This window comes from Mesoplodon mirus (genome assembly GCF_964341445.2).
Source record: "Mesoplodon mirus genome assembly, chromosome: 18".
Lineage (NCBI taxonomy): Eukaryota > Metazoa > Chordata > Mammalia > Artiodactyla > Ziphiidae > Mesoplodon > Mesoplodon mirus.
The window spans coordinates 57,488,131-57,510,978 of NC_138994.1; the positions used below are offsets into that span (position 1 = coordinate 57,488,131).

A 22,848-nucleotide genomic window follows, 5' to 3' on the forward strand; every position below is an offset into this window, starting at 1 on the left:
AAATTCAACATGATACATAAAATCAACCAATACATCACAAGAAACAAATTACCAAAACTTTCCTACAAAGAAATAGATAACCTGAATAATCATATACGAAAGCCTGATACCTATCCAGTTAAAAACTTTCCAAATAAAACCTTCAGACCCAGATGTTCTATTACTTTTCAATATTATGGGGGTTTTGTGGGGTTTTTTCCTTATAGATGTACATTTTTTAAGATCTCAACATCTTTAAATTTGTTAACCTAGACAAAAATCCAAGGAATGACCGGATTCTAGAAGGAAATGGGATGCAATCCACCAAGTCCACAGAAAAGGACACTAATAGATGAGAGAGGAGTTTCCATTAATATGAGGAAAAATGTCTTGGAAGTTAAGGTGAGATGGTCTGGGAAGACATACATGAAGTGACACAGTCTCCATTCCTGGAAATACTTGACTCCTTCAGTAAGAATGGATAGAACCACTGGCAGAGCGCTGAGCCAAACAGCCCAAGTCGGGGGTGAGGAGGTGGTGGGGGGTTAACAGGAGTCAGGCAGAATGCAGTTAAGGCTCCTAGAGGGGTGCAAGCAGAGCAGTGCACAAGTTAATTTGTTCTCTTTGTCCTGCTCTTTTGGAATTACACCCAAGAGCCTGGCATGGCCTCTCCACAGATTCTCTGCTCTTAGATTCTCTAGGAAACCAATATCCATCCTGAGACATTAAGCATAGTGCCTGGAAGTAGGGATTCTGGAATCAGTGTCCTGGGTGGGAATCTCAGCCCCACCTGCTATTACCTGTGAGAGCTTTGACAAGTGAGTTAACTTCAGTTGCAATGTAAGGTAAGTTGGGTTGTTTGGAGGACCAATGAGATAATGCTGGAAACCACCCAAGCACAGGGCCTGGCTCCTGGGAAACACTCTTTGACACCAGCTAGTCCTCTTCTTCGTCATTACTGACCACTAATATGGACCAGATACAGTCGTTTGTTCAATAGAACCCATTTCTTATTACAAATGTAGTAATGGTTACAAATGGCAGATGGTTCTTCCAAAAAGTTCCATGTATTTCATAGACCTTGTCTCAAAGACTCTTTAAGAAAGAAAGGTCACCAGCTCCTTCCATGCCCACTGGGCAAAGACCAGGCAAGCTCAAAAGCACGAGGCAGCGGAATGGGGGAGTAGAGACCTGAATTCGAGGCTCGGCTTAGCCACCAACATGCCTCAAGGAATCCTATCATATTTGTAAAAGAAAAGAGTTCACTGAAATGAATGCTAAGGTCTTAGGTATTATGACTGCTTCTGGCGTTTCTGAGGAAATCTAAGACAGAGTTGCAGCATGAAGGCAAGTGTTCTGATTCCAGTAATACTGTTCCTTTGCTCACTCCTGCTCCCTGGGAATCCAGAAAGAAGCTGGGATAACCGCCGTAGCAAAGGACACGCTTCTTGTCTTGTCTGTCTGCTGTGCTAACCACAGGCTCCAAATCCCATAATGACTTAACCACAAGGAACATTCCCGACTCCCCTTTAGATGTCGGCTAGTTTGGCAGAGGCTGAGGGCAGAGGGCACCCAGATAAATGACCAGACAGCCAGCTGGAGAATGTGCCCCTTTCACATGTCCTAGTCATGACAGCACAAGACACTGGGTTCTTCTTGGGGGAACTCAAGCAGGTTACTTAACTTCTCTGTATCTTCGTTGCCTGGCTATAAAATTGGAATGAACAATACCTACTAGATGGGGTTGGAGAATTGAAAGACTTGGCATTTGTAAAGGGCTTAGAATATTCCTGGCACAGAGTAAGTAGTGCATTAGTATTACATGAAAATTTTTTCTGCAGCACTACATGATCTAGATGGCTTCTTCCAAGTCTTAAATCCGATGATTCTAGAATTCACTTTTATAGTTTTAAAAAACCCGGGCTTCCCTGGTGGCGCAGTGGTTGAGAGTCCGCATGCTAATGCAGGGGACACGGGTTCGTGCCCCGGTCCAGGAAGATCCCACATGCCGCGGAGTGGCTGGGCCCGTGAGCCATGGCCGCTGAGCTTGCGCGTCGCTCCGCAACGGGAGAGGCTACAGCAGTGAGAGGCCCCTGTACCGCAAAAAACAAAACAAAACAAAACAAAACAAAACAAAAAAAACCACAACCCTATAGTTCGGCTAAGCTTCAATTGTGCCACCATCCTACATTTTAAAGAGCAAAGGGATTTAATAAGCTGTTGGGGGAGGCTGCCAAGACTTCAAGACCCTTTCTTGGCTTGAAGGTCCCCTGGGATGTTGCTTGAAGGTGGACCAGGGTTAAACCAGGGTTAAGCTCAGAGATGCTTTCATCGTCCGTGTGACCTCTCTTTCCCCTGCTTCCTTTCTTTTCTGCAGAGTTTTCACTTCGGAGAAAGCGGAATCCTAATGAATAAACCATTTGGTTTACGTCTGTGGTCTCTCGGGATATAACTGTATACCCTGCTCCTTCCATTTCTTGTCATCTCAGCTGTGAATGGAAAAAGTGTCCAGTCCTGACCTACCGCTTCTCTCTCCTACTTCCTGGAAATGTCCTCGGGTGCTTCACTTGCTCAGCACTTTCAAGATTCCACTTCGTCATTCATTGAGGAGGAGGATGCCCTGGGCCAACCTCTCTCTCATTGCTCCACCCTCTTGGTTTTCAATAAAAGGCAGACAAAGCCACTGCAGGAGCAGAGAGGCTGAGACCAATCCAGAAACCAACAGCTCCCACGCTGAATCTTGAATCCTCTCCCTCCAGCATGAAGGTGTCCGCAGCCCTCCTGTTTCTGCTGCTCACAACAGCCTCCTTCAGCACCCAGGTCCTCGCTCAGCCAGGTAAGCCCCCTGTCTCTTTCCCTTTGGAGCACATCACCCCATCCCTGGGTCATGATGGGCCATCAGAGCAGAAGAGTACCCACACTCTCACTTTAACTACAAGATCAGGAAAGTCAGAGAGGCATAGGAGTGAGCTTGATCACAGAGCTTCCCTTGGGCAGAGCCTGGATGAGAATTCCAGCTGCAGACCCCAAATCCAGCTCCTTCCAGGACTCCAGCTCTGGAAGCATGAACCCAGAGCAGTTACTGCCCTGTCTCCTTTCAGCAAAATTTGGGGACTGGGATATAAAGAGAGGGGGTTCTCTGGCAGGGTATTTCCAGATACTGTGGAGGGCAGAGGAGGAGACCTGGAATCTGGACTCCAGAGACTCAGTTTTGCAGAGGCAGAGGGTACCAGGGAAACTTACAACCAAGCATCGATTACTTGGAACCTAAAGGGGACTCACAGCTGTGTCCCTGACCCTGATAACTTGGATTATTAGCCCCTCCTAACAGCACTTCCAAAAGTTATTTCGTTTTAACAGAGCTCCCTTTCCTCAGTTCATTATCAATGCTGTATACCCATTTTAGAGCATAGGAAACTGAGTTTGTATGCTATTCTAGCATAGGCAGAAGTATTGGGATTTAAGCGCTTCTACCTCCACTCCTGACTCCCTTTTGTCTTCTCCTTACTCCTCTTTTCTGCTCTGATTGAGATCAGAAAGAACCTAGTCCATCCTAAAGTGCTTTTTCTTTGTGGTTCTATTTCCAGATGCAATTAACTCCCCAGTCACCTGCTGCTATACATTCAACAATAAGAAGATCTCAATGCAGAGGCTGGTGAGCTATAGAAGAGTCACCAGCAGCAAGTGTCCCAAAGAAGCTGTGATGTGAGTTTAACACTTCAGGCCTCCGTGGTCCAGTTCTTCCTCGGGGCGCTAGGGGCATGGCTCACAAATGTAAAGTCAGAGAGTTACATGACCTAATCCAATATCCAAAGGTGCCCAGTGGAAAAACTGCAGCCACAAAGGAAAAAGTTACTCCTAACATCACTCTCCATCTGGGTGCTTATTCAGACCATCCCAGTTTCTTTAGCCTGAAATCAGGATGGCTTTGCTGCGCCATCTACAGGACTGACTTGCCCTGGGCTCCCTCCTTCCACCTGCCTTCCTCCTCAAGTTCCCATGGCAGCGTCTTGGGGCAAATAGGCTGCATTCATAGGCTGAAATCTCAACGGAACTCCATCTAACCGTCCCCTCTCTCCTCCACAGCTTCAAGACCATACTGGGCAAGGAGATCTGTGCAGACCCCAAGCAGAAGTGGGTCCAGAACTCCATGAGAGATCTGGACAAGAAAAGGCAAACTCCAAAGCCTTGAGCACTCCCTCCACAACTCGAGAATCTGAAGACAGTTTGTTTTCTTCTAGCTTTCCCTAACTGCCCTCTGATGTTATCTTATTATAATTTTAAAGAGTATGAACTTTATTGATATGAAACATGATGCCTTAAGTAATATTAATCTTATTTAAGTTATTGATGTTTTAAGTTTATCTTCCATGACTACTAGTGTTTTGTTTCTTTTTTTTAAATGGAGACTTGGGCAAATTGCTTTCCTCTGTGAATCCCAATTTTACCCCTGGGATGGCGGGAGGGTCCTTGCAAGGATGATTAATGAAAAAACTTTTTGGTTTACATTCTAAGTCATTGCTGAAAGTGCTATTGTGAAAATGTATATTATGTAACTATTGAACAATATATATATATTTTTGTACAAAACCTGTCTTTTGACATTTTCTTGAAGGAAATTAAAAAGCTGAGTATAATCTTGGTGAAGGGGGAGGAGCAGGGTTTCAGAGCACGGGGCTCATGTTTTGGAAGAATAAGAATGTGAACTGGCTCTGTTCTTTTCCACTGGGTGAGCTCATCTGAGTACCTACAGAAGAATTTTTATGGCAGGATCCAATCAGGCATTTCATCACTACCACTCCAATCCCCGACACCATCTGCCGGGTTCCCAACGACCCTTGTCACCTGTTTAGCAACAACCCACCGCCCCCATCCTTTTGCTCACAGCCCTTGACCCCTGCCCTCAATATATCCTATAATCTATTGCAACTGTCCCCTAACTGTGTTACTTTCCTCCAATTTCTCCCCCTCCAGTTAATCCTCCGACTTGGAGTAATACAGACACTGTAGACACTGGGAAATCAGGGAGAGACTTAATGACCATCAATAAGATTCATTACGAATATATGACTCGGGGCTTCCCTGGTGGCGCAGTGGTTGAGAGTCCGCCTGCCAATGCAGGGGACACGGGTTCATGCCCCGGTCCGGGAGGATCCCACACGCTGCGGCGCGGCTAGGCCCGTGAGCCATGGCCGCTGAGCCTGCACGTCCGGAGCCTGTGCTCCGCAACGGGAGAGGCCACAACAGTGAGAGGCCCGCATACCACAAAAAAAAAAAAAAAAAAAAAAAAAAAAATATATATATATATATATATATATATATATATATATATGACTTGAACTTATCTTTGATGAATGTATGAGGTTTTTCTAGACAAATTACAAGATCATTAAGAAAAGGAGAGGGAATTCCCTGGTGGCCCAGTGGTTAGGACTCTGTGATCTCACTGCCGAGGGCCAAGTTTCAATCCCTGGTCGGGAAACTAAAATCCCACAAGCCATGTGGCATGGCCAAAAAAGAAAAAAGAAAAAGGAAAACAAAAGGAGAAGAGTGAGACCAAATATCTAGAGGTAAAAATGATGATGACATGTCCATCAAAGAGGGAGAAAACCAATTAGATGAGAATTGGGCTCCATGTCTGTGTCAAGTGACGGGGAAGATTAGGAAGGAAGGTTGAGCAGAGGGTTTTATTTATTTATTTATATTTTGGCTACATTGGGTCTCCGTTGCTGCGCACGTGCCTTCTCTAGTTGCAGCGAGCAGGGGCTACCCTTCGTTGCAGTGTGTGGGCTTCTCATTGCGCTGGCTTCTCTTGTCGCGGAGCATGGGCTCTAGGCCCGCAGGCTTCAGTAGTTGTGGCATGAGGGCTCAGTAGTTGTGGTTTGTGGGCTCTAGAGCACAGGCTCAGTAGTTGTGGCGCACGGGCTTAGTTGCTCCACACGGCTTAGTTGCTCCGTGGCATGTGGGATCTTCCTGCACCAGGGCTTGAACCCTTGTTCCCTGCATTGGCAGATGAATTCTTAACCACTGCGCCACCAGGAAAGTCCCAAGTAAAGGGTTATAAATGTCAAGGTGGAAAGTTAATACTCAGCCTCATAGGTTAACAGGAGATGTTGGAAATGTTTGGGCCAGTGAGGAAGGACATGTCCATGTTCAGAGGTTCAGAGATGAGTTTCAGTATATGTAACTTACTGGCTTCATGCAGACCTGGACAAGTAGGGACAAGGAAGAGGCTACTGCCTCTCCAGGCAAGAGATGATGAGTGTCTGAATATGGACTATAAGAGGTAACATCGGAGAAAAATGAGCTGGGCAGAGTGAAATGCTGGGTATCGTAGATGGAGGAGAAGACCTGTGACTTAAGATACAGAGGAAGCTCCTTCTACAAACTACATTTTAAGGGGACAGCTTTCCCTGAAACCAGAATGCACTTTTCTCCATCACTATCTCCCAATCCCAACCCCAGGAGCTTGAGATCATATTTTAGATGGATAGGCCTCTTTATCCAGAATGTCCACCTAAGTTGTCTATTCCTTTGCATGGCTTTTGACCTACCTGTGAGGCATTTGACCCACCTAGACACAGACAGCTCCTCCACTAAGGAAAGCAAATATCTTGCCCTATGAATAAACTCTGCATGGTGAATTTGCAGATACCAAGGCCACTCTGGTGGGGAGAGGGCTGTTGTATCAAGCTAGATCAGGCAGTGCCTTTGGCAGTAGGAGAGAACCCTGGTTGGCAGAAGGACACTTAGGTTCTAATCCCGGAACTGGCACTGACTCACTCTGTTACCTAGGGCAGGTTGAGTATTCTGAGTCTCCATCAATAAAATGGGGAAGATGTTGTATTACAAGTAGGAACACAGCAGACCCTAGGTTTTGGGATCTGGGGGTATGTCTTTTGGAAAACTTTCATTTCTACCACCTAGAGCTGAAGAGGAAGAGAAGGTATTCTGCTTCCAGATTCCTGAGCCCATTCGGAGTCCCTGATTCTGGCTGAGGGATTCCATCAGAACTCCAAGGAACACTCCCAAAGTGCCCTTGTCCATCAGTCAGCAGACAATTCACTGGCAGCTATTAATGGAACTCACTGACCCTCGTGCCAGGTCCAACAGTACCCCCTGCCTGTCCTTCACTCCTCCAATCCTCAGCCTTGACCGCTCAAATTGCAGTGGATGCCAGGAGGCAAAAACAGAAGGAAGTGCAAGCAAACGGGGCATCACCATACAGCTTACTGAGCATCAGACCCTCTCATGCCAGGCTGATTTGAAGTGGAGGGTCTGGAAAGAAGGGAGGCTTAGGGACGGGGCAATGCATGTGCTCAAGTCCCCAAAATAATCTACTCACATTCCCTTGGCAACCCATATCTACTCACTTTCAGGAAACCTTGAATCCATTTTTGTTGTTGCTGTTGTTCCAGCTAAGCATGGGATTCCTTGCTCCTTGCATGACGAATCTCTGAGCACAAAGCACTGGCAAGAGGCCCTGTTATAGGAGGGAATGCCAAGTGTATTCATATCCTGTCACTGCCAACAGTCTGTTCCGGGAAACCTAGGCTTTTTCTATCATGCTCAAAATTCTTCTGGCCTCTTCTCATTGCTCCATTCTAAGTCACTTCTACATGTTTTAGTATTTGTAATAGCAGCACCCCACTTCCCGGTACCAAAATCTGTATTCATTCCTTATTGTCACTGTAACAAATTATCATAAACTTAACGCCTTAAAACAATACAAATATATTATCTTACAGTTCTGGAGATGTTTAAAATGGGTCTGTAGGGCTGCATTCCTTCTGGAGACTCTAAGGGAGAATCGGTTTTCTTACCTTTTCCAATTTCTAGAGGCTTTCCGCAGCTCTTAGTTCCTGGTCCCCTCCTCCATTCATAGCAGCTTTTTTTTTCTCTGCCCCCCCCACCCTTTCCTCCTTCTCCCCACACACCTGATAATGGTGAATAAGAGACTTGGGCAAAAGAAATAAGCCAGAGAGAGAGAGAGAGAGAGAGAAGGAGCAGGTGATAGGCATCAGCCAGATTCTGTGATTCTTCATTCATCTTCCCTGCATATAGCGGGAGAGCTATATAGGATCAAAGTTCACATATACTATTGAAATTAAGATGGTATTAACCTGAACTAGATTGTTACAAATTACAATAATAACAGTAATCCTCATAGTGCCCACTGAGAAAATAACTCAAAAATATACGATAAGAGAGAAGAGGAAATAAAATGGTACACTAGAAACTACAGAGCACAAAAAAATTTAAAAAGTAATGGAAAGCAGAGTGAAGTCAGTAAGATGACCAAATAACATGTCCCTTGTTCATATCTCCCCATCAACAACGACAATTTTTCAGCTATTCATGAACAAAAGTGCCTTTTTGGAGCTGTGGGATGGAGCACTGTATGCCACGGGACCTGGGAGGAGACTTACCCACCCATTCATCAGGTCAAAAGCATATAGATCGAAGTCCTAGCTGTGAAATCTGCAGTAGTCCATGAATTGGCACCAGCCCCTCCTGTCTGTGGTTTGGAAGCCCCTGGAGAACAGTGTCTTAGCCAATTACCCACAGATGAGAGAGCCTTTGTGGAAGTCCAGGTTTCCAATGGAGAAGTTCCAGCACATCACACAGTTGGAGCAAGAAAATCAAGTTTGGATGCATTGGAGAGCGTAACAGGACCAGTTTCACGTTACCTGCATTACCCCTCCCCCAAAGTGGTACAGCTCAGTGCCAAGAAGGACATTCTGGGCTGCTGTGCTTTCTCCTGGGACGTTGGGGGACGGGGAGTGAGATTGTGTGTGTGAACTTCCCCAGCACCCCAGCTATGTGGACACTGCCCCAGAGACCCATTTTCTTCCTGCTCCTTACAGAGTCTTGATTCCAAACTACATACATGACTAGGGGGCAGGAAGAGGCTGGGAGAGCAGCAGATAGAAGTTTGGGGAGGCATTAGAAGGATGCAGATCCTAGTAATTGCATTGCAGACTCCAAGAAGCCTGCAAGATCTCAGCTACACATCCCCCTAAGTGGCCCACGGGCACCCCAGCAGTCTATGAGCCTCACACACACACACACACACCCAACCTGTGGCTGGCTCCCTCTGAGTGTTCCCGACAATGGCAAGAGTGAGCTTTGGCAGACAGCTAGAGAGCACATGCAGAAAGCCGGCCTGAATCTGTGCCTCACGGAGAGATCTACTTGGGCTTTAGCCCCGCCCTTGAGAAAACAAAGGAGGCTGTCGAGCTCTTGGCAGGCTTGAGAGAAGGCATGCAAGTTAAAGAATTCTGCCACAGAGGGGAGCTTAAAGCATGGAGCAAGCATATTTTTAGAAGTTCTGAGAGAACCTCAAAATCCCTAGCAGGGTTGACAGGAGGTATTTCACTCCTGAAGTCACTCAGTAAAGACCGGAGGGAGTGACGGCTACTTCAGATTCAAAGAAAGCAACACAAGACTTCAAGGAACATGAAAAGTCAAGGAACCGTGATGCCATCAAAGGATCACAATAATCTTCCAGTAACTGACCCAAAGACACTGAGATCTATTATTTTTTTATATTTATTAAAAGAGCATATTTATGAATATCAAGGAGCATCAGCAAACCAATGACTGGAAGGTACAATTGGAGACAGTGGTTGAAAACATGCTGAACTTCTAAGAGAGAAAAATGGCTGCTTGATCAGAGTTCAGTTATAACCAAGAGCATTGCACCAGCAATAAACTTGAAGTTAATGCTAACAATTTTAATGTGTATCTCTTTTTTTTTTTAGTTTCTGCTTTATAACAAAGTGAATCAGTCATACATATACATCTGTTCCCACATCCCTTCCCTCATGCATCTCCCTCCCTCCCACCCTCCCTATCCCACCCCTCTAGGTGGTCACAAAGCACCAAGCTGATCTCCCTGTGCTCTGCGGCTGCTTCCCACTATCTATCTACCTTACGTTTGGTAGTGTATATATGTCCATGCCTCTCTTTCGCTTTGTCACAGCTTACCCTTCCCCCTCCCCATATCCTCAAGTCCATTCTCAAGTAGGTCTGTGTCTTTATTCCCGTTTTACCCCTAGGTTCTTCATGACATTTTTTTTTAATTCCATATATATGTGTTAGCATACGGTATTTGTCTTTCTCTTTCTGACTTACTTCACTCTGTATGACAGACTCTAGGTCTATCCACCTCATTACAAATAGCTCAGTTTCGTTTCTTTTTATGGCTGAGTAATATTCCATTGTATATATGTGCCACATCTTCTTTATCCATTCATCCGATGATGGACACTTAGGGTGTTTCCAGCTCCGGGCTATTGTGAATAGAGCTGCAATGAACATTTTGGTACATGTCTCTTTTTGAATTATGGTTTTCTCAGGGTATATGCCTAGTAGTGGGATTGCTGGGTCATATGGTAGTTGTATTTGTAGTTTTTTAAGGAACCTCCATACTGTTCTCCATAGTGGCTGTACCAATTCACATTCCCACCAGCAGTGCAAGAGTGTTCCCTTTTCTCCACACCCTCTCCAGCATTTATTGTTTCTAGATTTCTTGATGATGGCCATTCTGACTGGTGTGAGATGATATCTCATTGTAGTTTTGATTTGCATGTGTCTAATGATTAATGATGTTGAGCATTCTTTCATGTGTTTGTTGGCAGTCTGTATATCTTCTTTGGAGAAATGCCTATTTAAGTCTTCTGCCCATTTTTGGATTGGGTTGTTTGTTTTTTTGCTATTGAGCTGCATGAGCTGTTTATAAATTTTGGAGATTAATCCTTTGTCAGTTGCTTCATTTGCAAATATTTTCTCCCATTCTGAGGGTTGTCTTTTGGTCTTGTTTATGGTTTCCTTTGCTGTGCAAAAGCTTTTAAGTTTCATTAGGTCCCATTTGTTTATCTTTGTTTTTATTTCCATTTCTCCAGGAGGTGGGTCCAAAAGGATCTTGCTGTGATTTATGTCATAGAGTGTTCTGCCTATGTTTTCCTCTAAGAGTTTGATAGTTTCTGGCCTTACATTTAGGTCTTTAATCCATTTTGAGCTTATTTTTGTGTATGGTGTTAGGGAATGATCTAATCTCATACTTTTACATGTCCCTGTCCAGTTTTCCCAGCACCACTTATTGAAGAGGCTGTCCTCTCTCCACTGTACATTCCTGCCTCCTTTATCAAAGATAAGTTGACCATATGTGTGTGGGTTTATCTCTGGGCTTTCTATCCTGTTCCATTGATCTATCTTTCTGTTTTTGTGCCAGTACCACACTGTCTTGATTACTGTAGCTTTGTAGTATAGTCTGAAGTCAGGGAGCCTGATTCCTCCAGCTCCGTTTTTCGTTCTCAAGATTGCTTTGGCTATTCGGGGTCTTTTGTTTTTCCAAACAAATTGTGAAATTTTTTGTTCTAGTTCTGTGAAAAATGCCAGTGGTAGTTTGATAGGGATTGCATTGAATCTGTAGATTGCTTTGGGTAGTAGAGTCATTTTCACAATATTGATTCTTCCAATCCAGGAGCATGGTATATCTCTCCATCTGTTTGTATCATCTTTAATTTCTTTCATCAGTGTCTTATAATTTTCTGCATACAGGTCTTTTGTCTCCTTAGGTAGGTTTATTCCTAGATATTTTATTCTTTTTGTTGCAATGGTAAATGGGAGTGTTTTCTTGATTTCATTTTCAGATTTTTCATCATTAGTGTACAGGAATGCCAGAGATTTCTGTGCATTAATTTTGTATCCTGCTACTTTACCAAATTCGTTGATTAGCTCTAGTAGTTTTCTGGTAGCATCTTTAGGATTCTCTATGTATAGTATCATGTCATCTGCAAACAGTGACAGCTTTACTTCTTCTTTTCCAATTTGGATTCCTTTTATTTCCTTTTCTTCTCTGATTGCTGTGGCTAAAACTTCCAAAACTAAGTTGAATAAGAGTGGTGAGAGTGGGCAGACTTGTCTTGTTCCTGATCTTAGTGGAAATGGTTTCAGTTTTTCACCATTGAGGACAATGTTGGCTGTGGGTTTGTCATATATGGCCTTTATTATGTTGAGGAAAGTTCCCTCTATGCCTACTTTCTGCAGGGTTTTTATCATAAATGGGTGTTGAATTTTGTCGAAAGCTTTCTCTGCATCTATTGAGATGATCATATGGTTTTTCTCCTTCAACTTGTTAATATGGTGTATCACGTTGATTGATTTGCGTATATTGAAGAATCCTTGCATTCCTGGAATAAACCCCACTTGATCATGGTGTATGATCCTTTTCATGTGCTGTTGGATTCTGTTTGCTAGTATTTTGTTGAGGATTTTTGCATCTATGTTCATCAGTGATATTGGCCTGTAGTTTTCTTTCTTTGTGACATCCTTGCCTGGTTTTGATATCAAGGTGATGGTGGCCTCATAGAATGAGTTTGGGAGTTTCCTCTGAAATTGTTTGGAAGAGTTTGAGAAGCATGGGTGTTAGCTCTTCTCTAAATGTTTGATAGAATTCGCCTGTGAAGCCATCTGGTCCTGGGTTTTTGTTTGTTGGAAGATTTTTTTTATCACAGTTTCAATTTCAGTGCTTGTGATTGGTCTATTCATATTTTCTATTTCTTCCTGATTCAGTCTTGGCAGGTTGTGCATTTCTAAGAATTTGTCCATTTCTTCCAGGTTGTCCATTTTATTGGCATCTAGTTGCTTGTAGTAATCTCTCATGATCGTTTGTATTTCTGCAGTGTCAGTTGTTACTTCTCCTTTTTCATTTCTAATTCTATTGATTTGAGTCTTCTCCCTTTTTTTCTTTTTTTTTTTTTTTTTTTTTGCGGTATGCGGGCCTCTCACTGTTGTGGCCTCTCCCGTTGCGGAGCACAGGCTCCGGATGCGCAGGCCCAGCGGCCATGGCTCACGGGCCCAGCCGCTCCGCGGCATATGGGATCCTCCCAGACCGGGGCACGAACCCGTATCCCCTGCATCGGCAGGCGGACTCTCAACCACTGCGCCACCAGGGAGGCCCCTCCCTTTTTTTCTTGATGAGTCTGACTAATGGTTTGTCTATTTTGTTTATCTTCTCAAAGAACCAGCTTTTAGTTTTATTGATCTTTGCTATCGTTTCCTTCATTTCTTTTTCATTTATTTCTGATCTGATCTTTATGATTTCTTTCCTTCTGCTAGCTTTGGGGGTTTTTTGTTCTTCTTTCTCTAATTGCTTTAGGTGCAGGGTCAGGTTGTTTGCTCGAGATGTTTCCTGTTTCTTAAGGTGGGATTGTATTGCTATAAACTTCCCCCTTAGAACTGCTTTTGCTGCGTCCCATAGGTTTGGGGTCGTCGTGTCTCCATTGTCATTTGTTTCTAGGTATTTTTTAATTTCCTCTTTGATTTCTTCAGTGATCACTTCGTTATTGAGTAGTGTATTGTTTAGCCTCCATGTGTTTGTATTTTTTACAGATCTTTACCTGTAATTGATGTCTAGTCTCATAGCATTGTGGTCAGAAAAGATACTTGATACAATTTCAATTTTCTTAAATTTACCAAGGCTTGATTTGTGACCCAAGATATGATCTATCCTGGAGAATGTTCCTTGAGCACTTGAGAAAAATGTGTATTCTGTTGTTTTTGGATGGAATGTCCTATAAATGTCAATTAAGTCCATCTTGTTTAATGTATCATTTAAAGCTTGTGTTTCCTTATTTATTTTCATTTTGGATGATCTGTCCATTGGTGAAAGTGGGGTGTTAAAGTCCCCTACTATGATTGTGTTACTGTCGATTTCCCCTTTTATGGCTGTTAGTATTTGCCTTATGTATTGAGGTGCTCCTATGTTGGGTGCATAAATATTTACAATTGTTATATCTTCTTCTTGGATCGATCCCTTGATCATTATGTAGTGTCCTTCTTTGTCTCTTCTAATAGTCTTTATTTTAAAGTCTATTTTGTCTGATATAAGAATTGCTACTCCAGCTTTCTTTTGATTTCCATTTGCATGGAATATCTTTTTCCATCCCCTTACTTTCAATCTGTATGTGTCTCTAGGTCTGAAGTGGGTCTCTTGTAGACAGCATATATATGGGTCTTGTTTTTGTATCCATTCAGCCAATCTGTGTCTTTTGGTGGGAGCATTTAGTCCATTTACATTTAAGGTAATTATTGATATGTATGTTCCTATTCCCATTTCCTTAATTGCTTTGGGTTCGTTATTGTAGGTATATTCCTTCTGCTGTGTTTCTTGCCTAGAGAAGTTCCTTTAGCATTTGTCGTAAAGCTGGTTTGGTGGTGCTGAACTCTCAGCTTTTGCTTGTCTGTAAAGGTTTTAATTTCTCCATCAAATCTGAATGAGAGGGGCCTCCCTGGTGGCGCAGTGGTTGAGAGTCCGCCTGCCGATGCAGGGGATACGGGTTCGTGCCCCGGTCTGGGAGGATCCCATATGCCGCGGAGCGGCTGGGCCCGTGGGCCATGGCCGCTGGGCCTGCGCATCCGGAGCCTGTGCTCCGCAACGGGAGAGGCCACAACAGTGAGAGGCCCGCATACCGCAAAAAAAAAAAAAAAAAAAAAAAAAATCTGAATGAGATCCTTGCTGGGTAGAGTAATCTTGGTTGCAGGTTTCTCTCCTTCATCACTTTAATTATGTCCTGCCACTCCCTTCTGGCTTGTAGAGTTTCTGCTGAGAGATCAGCTGTTAACCTGATGGGGATTCCCTTGTGTGTTATTTGTTTTTTTTCCCTTGCTGCTTTTAATATGATTTCTTTGTGTTTAATTTTTGACAGTTTGATTAATATGTGTCTTGGCGTATTTCTCCTTGGATTTATTCTGTATGGGACTCTCTGTGCCTCCTGGACTTGATTAACTATTTCCTTTCCCATATTAGGGAAGTTTTCAACTATAATCTCTTCAAATATTTTCTCAGTCCCTTTCTTTTTCTCTTCTTCTTCTGGAACCCCTATAATTCGAATGTTGGTGCGTTTAATGTTGTCCCAGAGGTCTCTGAGACTGTCCTCTGTTCTTTTCATTCTTTTTTCTTTATTTTGCTCTGCAGCAGTTATTTCCACTATTTTATCTTCCACCTCACTTATCCGTTCTTCTGCCTCAGTTATTCTGCTATTGATCCCATCTAGAGTATTTTTCATTTCATTTATTGTGTTTTTAATCGATGCTTGATTCATCTTTAGTTCTTCTAGGTCCTTGTTAACTGTTTCTTGCATTTTGTCTATTCTATTTCCAAGATTTTGGATCTTGGAAATAGAATCTTGGATCATCTTTACTATCATTATTCTGAATTCTTTTTCAGGTAGACTGCCTATTACCTCTTCATTTGTTAGGTCTGGTAGGTTTTTACCTTGCTCCTTCACCTGCTGTGTGTTTTTCTGTCTTCTCATTTTGCTTATGTTACTGTGTTTGGGGTCTCCTTTTTGCAGGCTGCAGATTCGTAGTTCCTGTTGTTTTTGGTGTCTGTCCCCAGTGGCTAAGGTTGTTTCAGTAGGTTGTGTAGGCTTCCTGGTGGAGGGGACTAGAGCCTGTGTTCTGGTGGTTGAGGCTCGATCTTGTCTTTCTGGTGGACAGGTCCACGTCTGGTGGTGTGTTTTGGGATGCCTGTGGCCTTATTATGTTTTTAGGCAGCCTCTCTGTTAATGGGTGGGGTTGTGTTCCTGCCTTGCTAGTTGCTTGGCATAGGGTGACCAGCACTGTAGTTTGCTGGTCGTTGACTGAAGCTGGGTGCTGGTGTTGAGATGGAGATCTCTGGGAGATTTTTGCTGCTTGATATTATGTGGAGCTGGGAGGTCTCTTGTGGACCTGTGTCCTGAAGTTGGCTCTCCCACTTCAGAGGCACAGCACTGACTCCTGGCTGCAGCACCAAGAGCCTTTCATCTACCCAGCTCAGAATAAAAGGGAGAAAAAGTAGAAAGAAAGAATTAGTAGAAGAAAGAGAGAGAGAGAGAAAGAAAGGAAGAAGGAAAGAAAGGAAGGAAGGAAGGAAGAAAGAAAGGAGGGAGGGAGGAAGGAAGGATGGAAAGAAAGAAAGAAAGGAGGGAGAGAGGGAGGAATGAAAGAAAAAGGAAGAGTGAATGGACAAAGGGAGGGAGGAAGGAAAGAAAGAAAGAAAGACAGGAGGGAGGGAGGGAGGATGGAAAGAAAAAGAAAGTGAAAGGAAGAGGGGTGGGAGGGAGGGAGGAAGGAAAGAAAGACAGGAGGGAGGGAGGGAGGGAGGAAGGAAAGAATAAGAGTGAAAGGAAGAAGGGAGGGATAAGGAAAGAAAGAGAGAAAGAAGGAAAGGAGGGGCGGAGGGAGGGAGGGAGGAAGGGAAGGTAGGAAAAAAAGAAAGAGCAGGTAAAGTAAAATAGAATAAAGTATGAAATATAGTAGCGTTATTAAAATTAAAAAGTAATTATTGAAAAAAAAACGGACAGATAGAACCCTGGGACATATGGTGGAAGCAAAGCTATACAGAGAGAATCTTACACAGAAGAATACACATACACATTCACAAAAAGAGAGCAGGGGGAAAAATCAAAAATCTTGCTCTCCAAGTCCACCTCCTCAATTTGGGATACTTCGTTGTAAAAAGAGGAAAAGGGCGAGAAGTCTGAAATCTTGCTAAGTCCACCTCCTTAATTTGGGATAATTCGTTGTAAAAAGAGGAAACGGGGGGAAAGTCTTAAATCTTGTCCTCAAAGTCCACTTCCTCAATTTGGGATGATTCGCTGTCCATTCATGCACTCCATAGACGCAGGGCACATCAAATGGACCGTGTAGCTTTAATCCGCTGCCTCCGAGGCTGCACAGAGAGATTTCCCTGTCTCTGCTCTCACAGCTCCCGGGTCTCAGCCTTGGACCTGGCCCCGCCTCTGTGCGTAGGTCGCCGGAGGGCGTCCGTTCTTCGCTCAGACAGGACGGGTTTAAAGGAGCCGCTGATTCGGGGGCTCTGGCTCACTCAGGCAGAGGGGAGGGAGGGGCGCGCAGTGTGGGGCGGGCCTGCGGCGGCAGAGGTCGGCGTGACGTTGCAGCAGCCCGAGGCGCTCCGTGCGCTTTCCCAGGAAAGCCGTCCCCGGGTTCCGGGACCCCGGCAGTAGCGGGGTGCACAGGCCCCCCAGAAGGCGGGGCGGACAGTGACCCGCGCTCGCACACAGGCCCCGCGGCGGCGGCGGCAGCAGCAGCCCCAGCGTCCCACGCCCGTCTCCGGGGTCCGCGCCTTTAGCCGCGGCTCGCGCCTGTCTCCGGCGCTTCCCCAAGCAGCCCTCTTAATGCCCTCTCCTCGCGCACCAGGAAACAAAAGGGAGGAAAAAGCCTCTTGCCTCTTCGGCAGCTCCAGACCCTTTCCCCGGACTCCCTCCGGGCTAGCCGTGGTGCACTAACCCCTTCAGGCTCTCTTCCCGCCGCCAGCCCCAGTCCTCTCCCTGCGCTCCGACTGAAAGCCGATACCCGAGCCTCAGCTCCCAGCCCCGCCCGCCCCGGCGGCCAAGCAGACAAGCCTCTCGGGCTGGTGTGTGCCTGAGGGCACCGATCCTCTGTGCCAGAATCTCTCCGCTTTGCCCTCCGCACCCCTGTTGCTGCGCTCTCCTCCGCTACTGCGAAGCTTTCCCCCTCCGCCACCCGCAGTCTCTGCCCGCGAAGGGGCTTGTAGTGTGTAGAAACCTTTCCTCCTTCACGGCTCCCTCCCACTGGTGTAGGTCCCGTCCCTATCCTTTTGTCTCTGTTTATTCTTTTTTCTTTTGCCCTATCCAGGTATGTGGGGGGTTTCTTGCCTTTTGGGGGGTCTGAGGTCTTCTGTCAGCGTTCAGTAGGTGTTCTGTAGGAGTTGTTCCACGTGTAGATGAATTTCTGATGTATCTGTGGGGAGGAAGGTGATCTCCGCGTCTTACTCTTCCGCCATCTTCCCAGGGTCCCCTTGAGATCTATTATTTACCTGAAAAAGAATTTTAAATATCTTTTGAAAGGAATCTCAATGAGCTACAAGAACGTGGAGAAAGACAATTCAACAAAATTAGTCAAAAAATATATACACAAACAAAATAAGAAGTTTAACATGGAGATAGAAAATAGAAAATCATTTTAAAAAATTCCTTGGCTGGAGATACAATGAATGAAATTAAAAATACAATAGATGCCATCAACAGCAGAATGGACCAAGAAGAATTTGTGAAATAGAAGACAAGACCTTTGAAATTATTAGTCAGAGGAGAACAAAGAAAAAAGAAGTAAAAAGAGTGAAGAAAGACTTTGTGATCTATTGAATACCGTCAAAAGAAACAATCTGTGAATTATTAGAGTCCCAGAAGGAGAAGAGAGGGAGAAGGGGGCAGAAAGCTTATTTAAAGAAATAATGGCTAAGAACTTCACAAATCTGGAGAGAGATTTGGATATTCAAGTTCATGAAGTTCATAGGTTCCCAAACAAACTCAAAGAGATCTTCTCCAAGACATGTTGTAATAAAACAGTCAAAAATCAAAGACAGAGAGAATCTTAAAAGTGCAAGAGAAAAGAAGCTTGTAACTTAGAAAAGCAACTCCCATAAGGTTGTCAGTGGATTTCTCAGCAAAAACCTTGCAGTCAGAAGAGAGCTGGATGTTATAGTGAAAGTGCTGAAAGAAAAAAAAAAAAAAAGCTGCCAACCAAGAACACTCTACCTGGAAAAGCTGTCCTTCAGAAGTGAAGAAAAGATAAAGATTTTCCCAGATAAACAAAAACTGAGGGAGTTTATTACCTCTAGACCTGCTTTACAAGAAATGCTGAAAGGAGTTCTCCAAGCTGAAATGAAAGGACATTAATTAGTTATATGAAAATATACAATACACTGGTAAAGATACACATATAGTCAAATTCAGAATACTCTAATACTGTAATACGATTTTACACTTAACTCTAGTACAAAGGTTAAAGGACAAAAGTATTAAAAATAAATATAGCTACAATAATTTGTTAATGGTTACATGATACACAAAAAGGTTAATTGTAACATAACAAACATAAAAGGGGGATAAATGAGTAGAGTTTTTGTATGCAATCAAAGTAAAGTTGTTAACAGTGTAAAATAGACTGTTGTATCTATAAGATGTATTATGTAAGCCTCATGGTAAACACAAAGCAAAAAACTACAGCAGATACATGAAAGATAAAGAGAAGGGAATCAAAGCATACCACTATGAAAAAGCATCAGTTCACAAAGGAAGGCAATGAGAGAGGAAGAAAGGTTCAAGGGAACTACAAAATATTAAGAAAACAATAAGAAGGCAGTCCTAAGTCCTTACCTACCAATTATTACTCTAAATGTGAATGGATTAACTTCTCCAAAAAAGGCATAGTGTGGCTGAATGGATTAAAAAGACAAGACCCAACTATATGCTTCCTACAAGGGACTCACTTCAGTTTTAAGGACGCACACAGGCTCAAAGTGAAGGGGTGAAAAAAGATATTCGATGCAAGTAGAAACCAAAAGGGAGCAGAAGTAGCTATACTTATATCAGACAGAATAGACTTTAAGCCAAAAACTGTAAGAAGAAACAAAGAAGGTCATTATACAAGGATAAAGGTGTCAGTTCATCAAGAGAATATAACAATCATAAGTACATATGCACCCAATATTGAAGCAACTAAATATATTAAGCAAATACTAACAGATCTAAAGGGAGAAATAGACAACAATATCAGAAGGGGACTTAAATACCTCATTTTCAATAATGGCTAGATCATCCAGACAGAAAATCAATAAAAAAATATTAGACTTGAACTATACTTTAGACCAAATGCACCTGACGGACATATACAAAACATTTCATCTAACAGCAGCAGAATACACATTCTTCTCAATCACACAAAAAACATTCTCCAGGATAGATCATATTATAGATAATAAGTCTTAGCAAATTTAAAAAGATTGAAATTATGCCAAGTATTTTTTCTGAACACAATGGTATGAAACCAAAAATCAATAACAGGAGAAAAACTGGAAAATTCACAAATATGAAAATGAAACAACACACTCCTGAACAATGGGTCAATGAAGAATCAAAAGGGAGATCAAAAAAAAAAAATCTTGAAACAAGTGGAAATGGAAAAGCAACATACCAGAACTTATAGGATGCAGCAAAAACATTCTAAGAGGGAAGTTTATAGTGATAAATGCCTTCATCAAGAAAAAAAAAGATCTCAAATAAACAACCTAACTGTACATCTTAAGAGACTAGAAAACAGAGGAACAAACTCAGCTCAAAGCTAGCAGAAGGGGCTTCCCTGGTGGCGCAGTGGTTGAGAATCCGCCTGCTAATGCAGGGGACACGGGTTCGAGCCCTGGTCTGGGAGGATCCCACATGCCGCGGAGCAACTGGGCCCGTGAGCCACAACTACTGAGCCTGTGCGTCTGGAGCCTGTGCTCCGCAATGAGAGGCCGCGACAGTGAGAGGCCGGCGCGCCACGATGAAGAGTGGCCCCTGCTTGCCACGACTAGAGAAAGCCCTTGCACAGCAACGAAGACCCAACACAGCCAAAAATAAATAAATAAATTTAAAAATTAAATAAATAAAGCTAGCAGAAGAAAGGAAATAACAAAGATCAGAACAGAAATAAATTAAACTGAGTCCAGAAAAACAACAGAAAAGATCAACAAAACTAAGAGCTGTATTTTTTTTGAAAAGATAAACAAAAGTTGACAGTTAGTTACACTGAGAAAACTAAGAAAAAGAAGAAAGAAGGTTCAAATAAATAGAAGACTCAAATACATATAAAATCAGAAATTAAAAAGAAGACATTACAACCAATACCACAGAAATACAAAGAATCATAAGGGACTACATGAACAATTTACACCAACAAATTAGATAACCTAGAAGTAATGGATAAATTCCTAGAAACTTACAATCTAACAAAACCAAATTATGAAGAAATAGAAAATCTGAACAGACCAATAATAAGTAAGGCGATTGAATAGGCAATCGAAAATCTTCTAACAGAGAAAAGCCCAGGACTAAAAGGTTTCCCTGATGAATTCTACCAAACATTTAAAGAAGAATTAATGCCAATTTTCCACAAAGTCTTCCAAAAATTTGAAGGGGAAACACTCTCAAACTAATTTTACGAGGCCAGCATTACCTGATATCAAAGCTAGACACTACAAGAAAAGAAACCTACAGCCCATGTTCCTGATGAATATAAATGCAAAAATCCTCAAAATATCCCAAGCTGAATTCAAGAGCACATTAAGAGGATCCTATACCATGACCAAGAGGATTTATCCCTGAGACATAACTATGGTTCAACATACACAAATCAATAAATGTGATACACCACATTAATAGAATGAAAGATAAAAACCACAATTTTCTCAACAGATGCAGAAAAAGCATTTGATGAAATACAACATCCTTTCATGATAAAAACTTTCAACAATAGGGGTATAAAAGGAACATACCTCAACATAATAGAAGCCATAGCTGACAAGCCCACAGCTAACATCACACCCAACAGTGTAAGGTTGAAAGCTAAAACGGTGGTTTTAAAACGTGTCTGCAAATTCTTTTACACTCCTTACATTAAGATACATGGTCTATGTTCCCTAGCCTTGCACCTGGGAGCCTAAAAGGAAAATGGGGAAATTCCTTTCATCTCCTTGGCCTTGGTATCCCTACCTCCTTCCTTGTTCTACAGAAAGTGTTTTATTTCAAAAAGCAGGACCCTTCATAACAGCCAGAGGTCACATCCTGTGGTCTGACTGGGTATAGCCCCTACCTCCCCTACCACTCCTTATCTTAGAGGGAAAACAGGCCAGCATCAACTCACACTTTTCTCTTTCATCTCCTAACAGCTTCCTCAGGGCAGGGTGATGGCTCGGCTGATTTATTACTCCATGCTGTGATTCATCTAGAATAATAAGGGCCTCTCACCCACTGACTTTCTCCCTATTCCTGTGTGCTCTCTATAAAAAGTAGGCAGAGCCACCAGAGGGGAAGAGAAGCTGAGATCAGCTCAGAAACCAGCAACTGCCATGGTGAAGCTCACGTCCTCACCCTCCAACATAGAGGTCTCTGTAGTCCTTCTGTGTCTACTGCTCACAACAGCCGCCTTCAGCACCCAGGTGCTCACTCAGCCATGTAAGCCCCCCTCTTCTTCCCTTTGAAGCACATCACCCCATCTCTAGGTCATGATGGGCCTTCAGAGCAGAAGGGTACCCACACTCTCACTTTAACAACTGTTTTTACAAGATCGGAAAAGTCTAAGAAGGATAAGGAATAAGCTTGACTGCATGGCTGCTCCTGGGCAAAGCCGGGATGGGAATTCCAGCTGTGGACCCCAAATTCAGCTCCTTCCAGAACTCCAGCTCTGGAAACATGATCCCAGTGCAGTTACTACCCTGGCTCCTTTCAGCAGTGTTTGGGGATCAGGACAGCAAAGATGTCCAGATACGGTGGAGGACAAAGGAGACCCAGAATCTGGACTCCAGTGACGTAACTCTGCAGAGGCAGTGGGTATCAGGAAAACTCATGACTGGGCATAGATTGGCTGGAGCCTAATAGAGGACCCATACCTGAGGTCCTCTTGCCCCAAGGAATTGTAATATTCTATTCGCCCCTCCAAGTATGTCAGCCCAGAGTTGCCGTCAGTTCTTCTCCTCTCATTTGGTGATGGTGCCCTCCCACTTCACAGCACATGCAAGTGAGACGGAGAGTTTAAGGAACACTTCAAAGGGCAGATCACTGGGTTTAGGATGGGCAGTTTCCCTTTGCTCTGACTCCTCCTTCTATGGTTCTCTACTTTATAAACAGAAAGCCCTGGAACACAGTCTAAGTAGCCTTTCTTTTGTTGTTTCCCTCAGAAAGAATTAATCATTCAACCACCTGCTACTATAGACTCACCAATAAGTAGATCGCCATCCAGAAGCTGGAGAGCTACAGAAGAATTATCAGCAGCCAGTGTCTCCAGGAAGCTGTGATGTGA

At 43.5% G+C, this 22,848-nt stretch overlaps 2 protein-coding genes across 2 annotated transcripts in view; both read left to right on the plus strand.

Moving 5' to 3' along the window:
• Positions 1–2,658: 2,658 nt before the first annotated feature.
• On the plus strand, positions 2,659–4,569 carry LOC309793030 (C-C motif chemokine 2-like). The gene is made up of 3 exons (XM_082603163.1): positions 2,659–2,815; positions 3,567–3,684; positions 4,066–4,569. The coding sequence occupies exons 1-3, from the start codon at positions 2,740–2,742 to the stop codon at positions 4,169–4,171; spliced, it is 300 nt and encodes a 99-aa protein (XP_082459289.1). The 5' UTR covers positions 2,659–2,739; the 3' UTR covers positions 4,172–4,569.
• A 17,329-nt stretch (positions 4,570–21,898) lies between these two features.
• Positions 21,899–22,848, plus strand: part of LOC309794222 (C-C motif chemokine 13-like) — a gene marked incomplete at both ends in the record, with an annotated part of 75,912 nt that continues 74,962 nt past the window's right edge. Inside the window, one exon of the mRNA XM_082605428.1 lies at positions 21,899–22,004. Within this exon, the coding sequence (XP_082461554.1) occupies positions 21,899–22,004 (106 nt within the window). The remainder of the gene's footprint in view (positions 22,005–22,848) is intronic.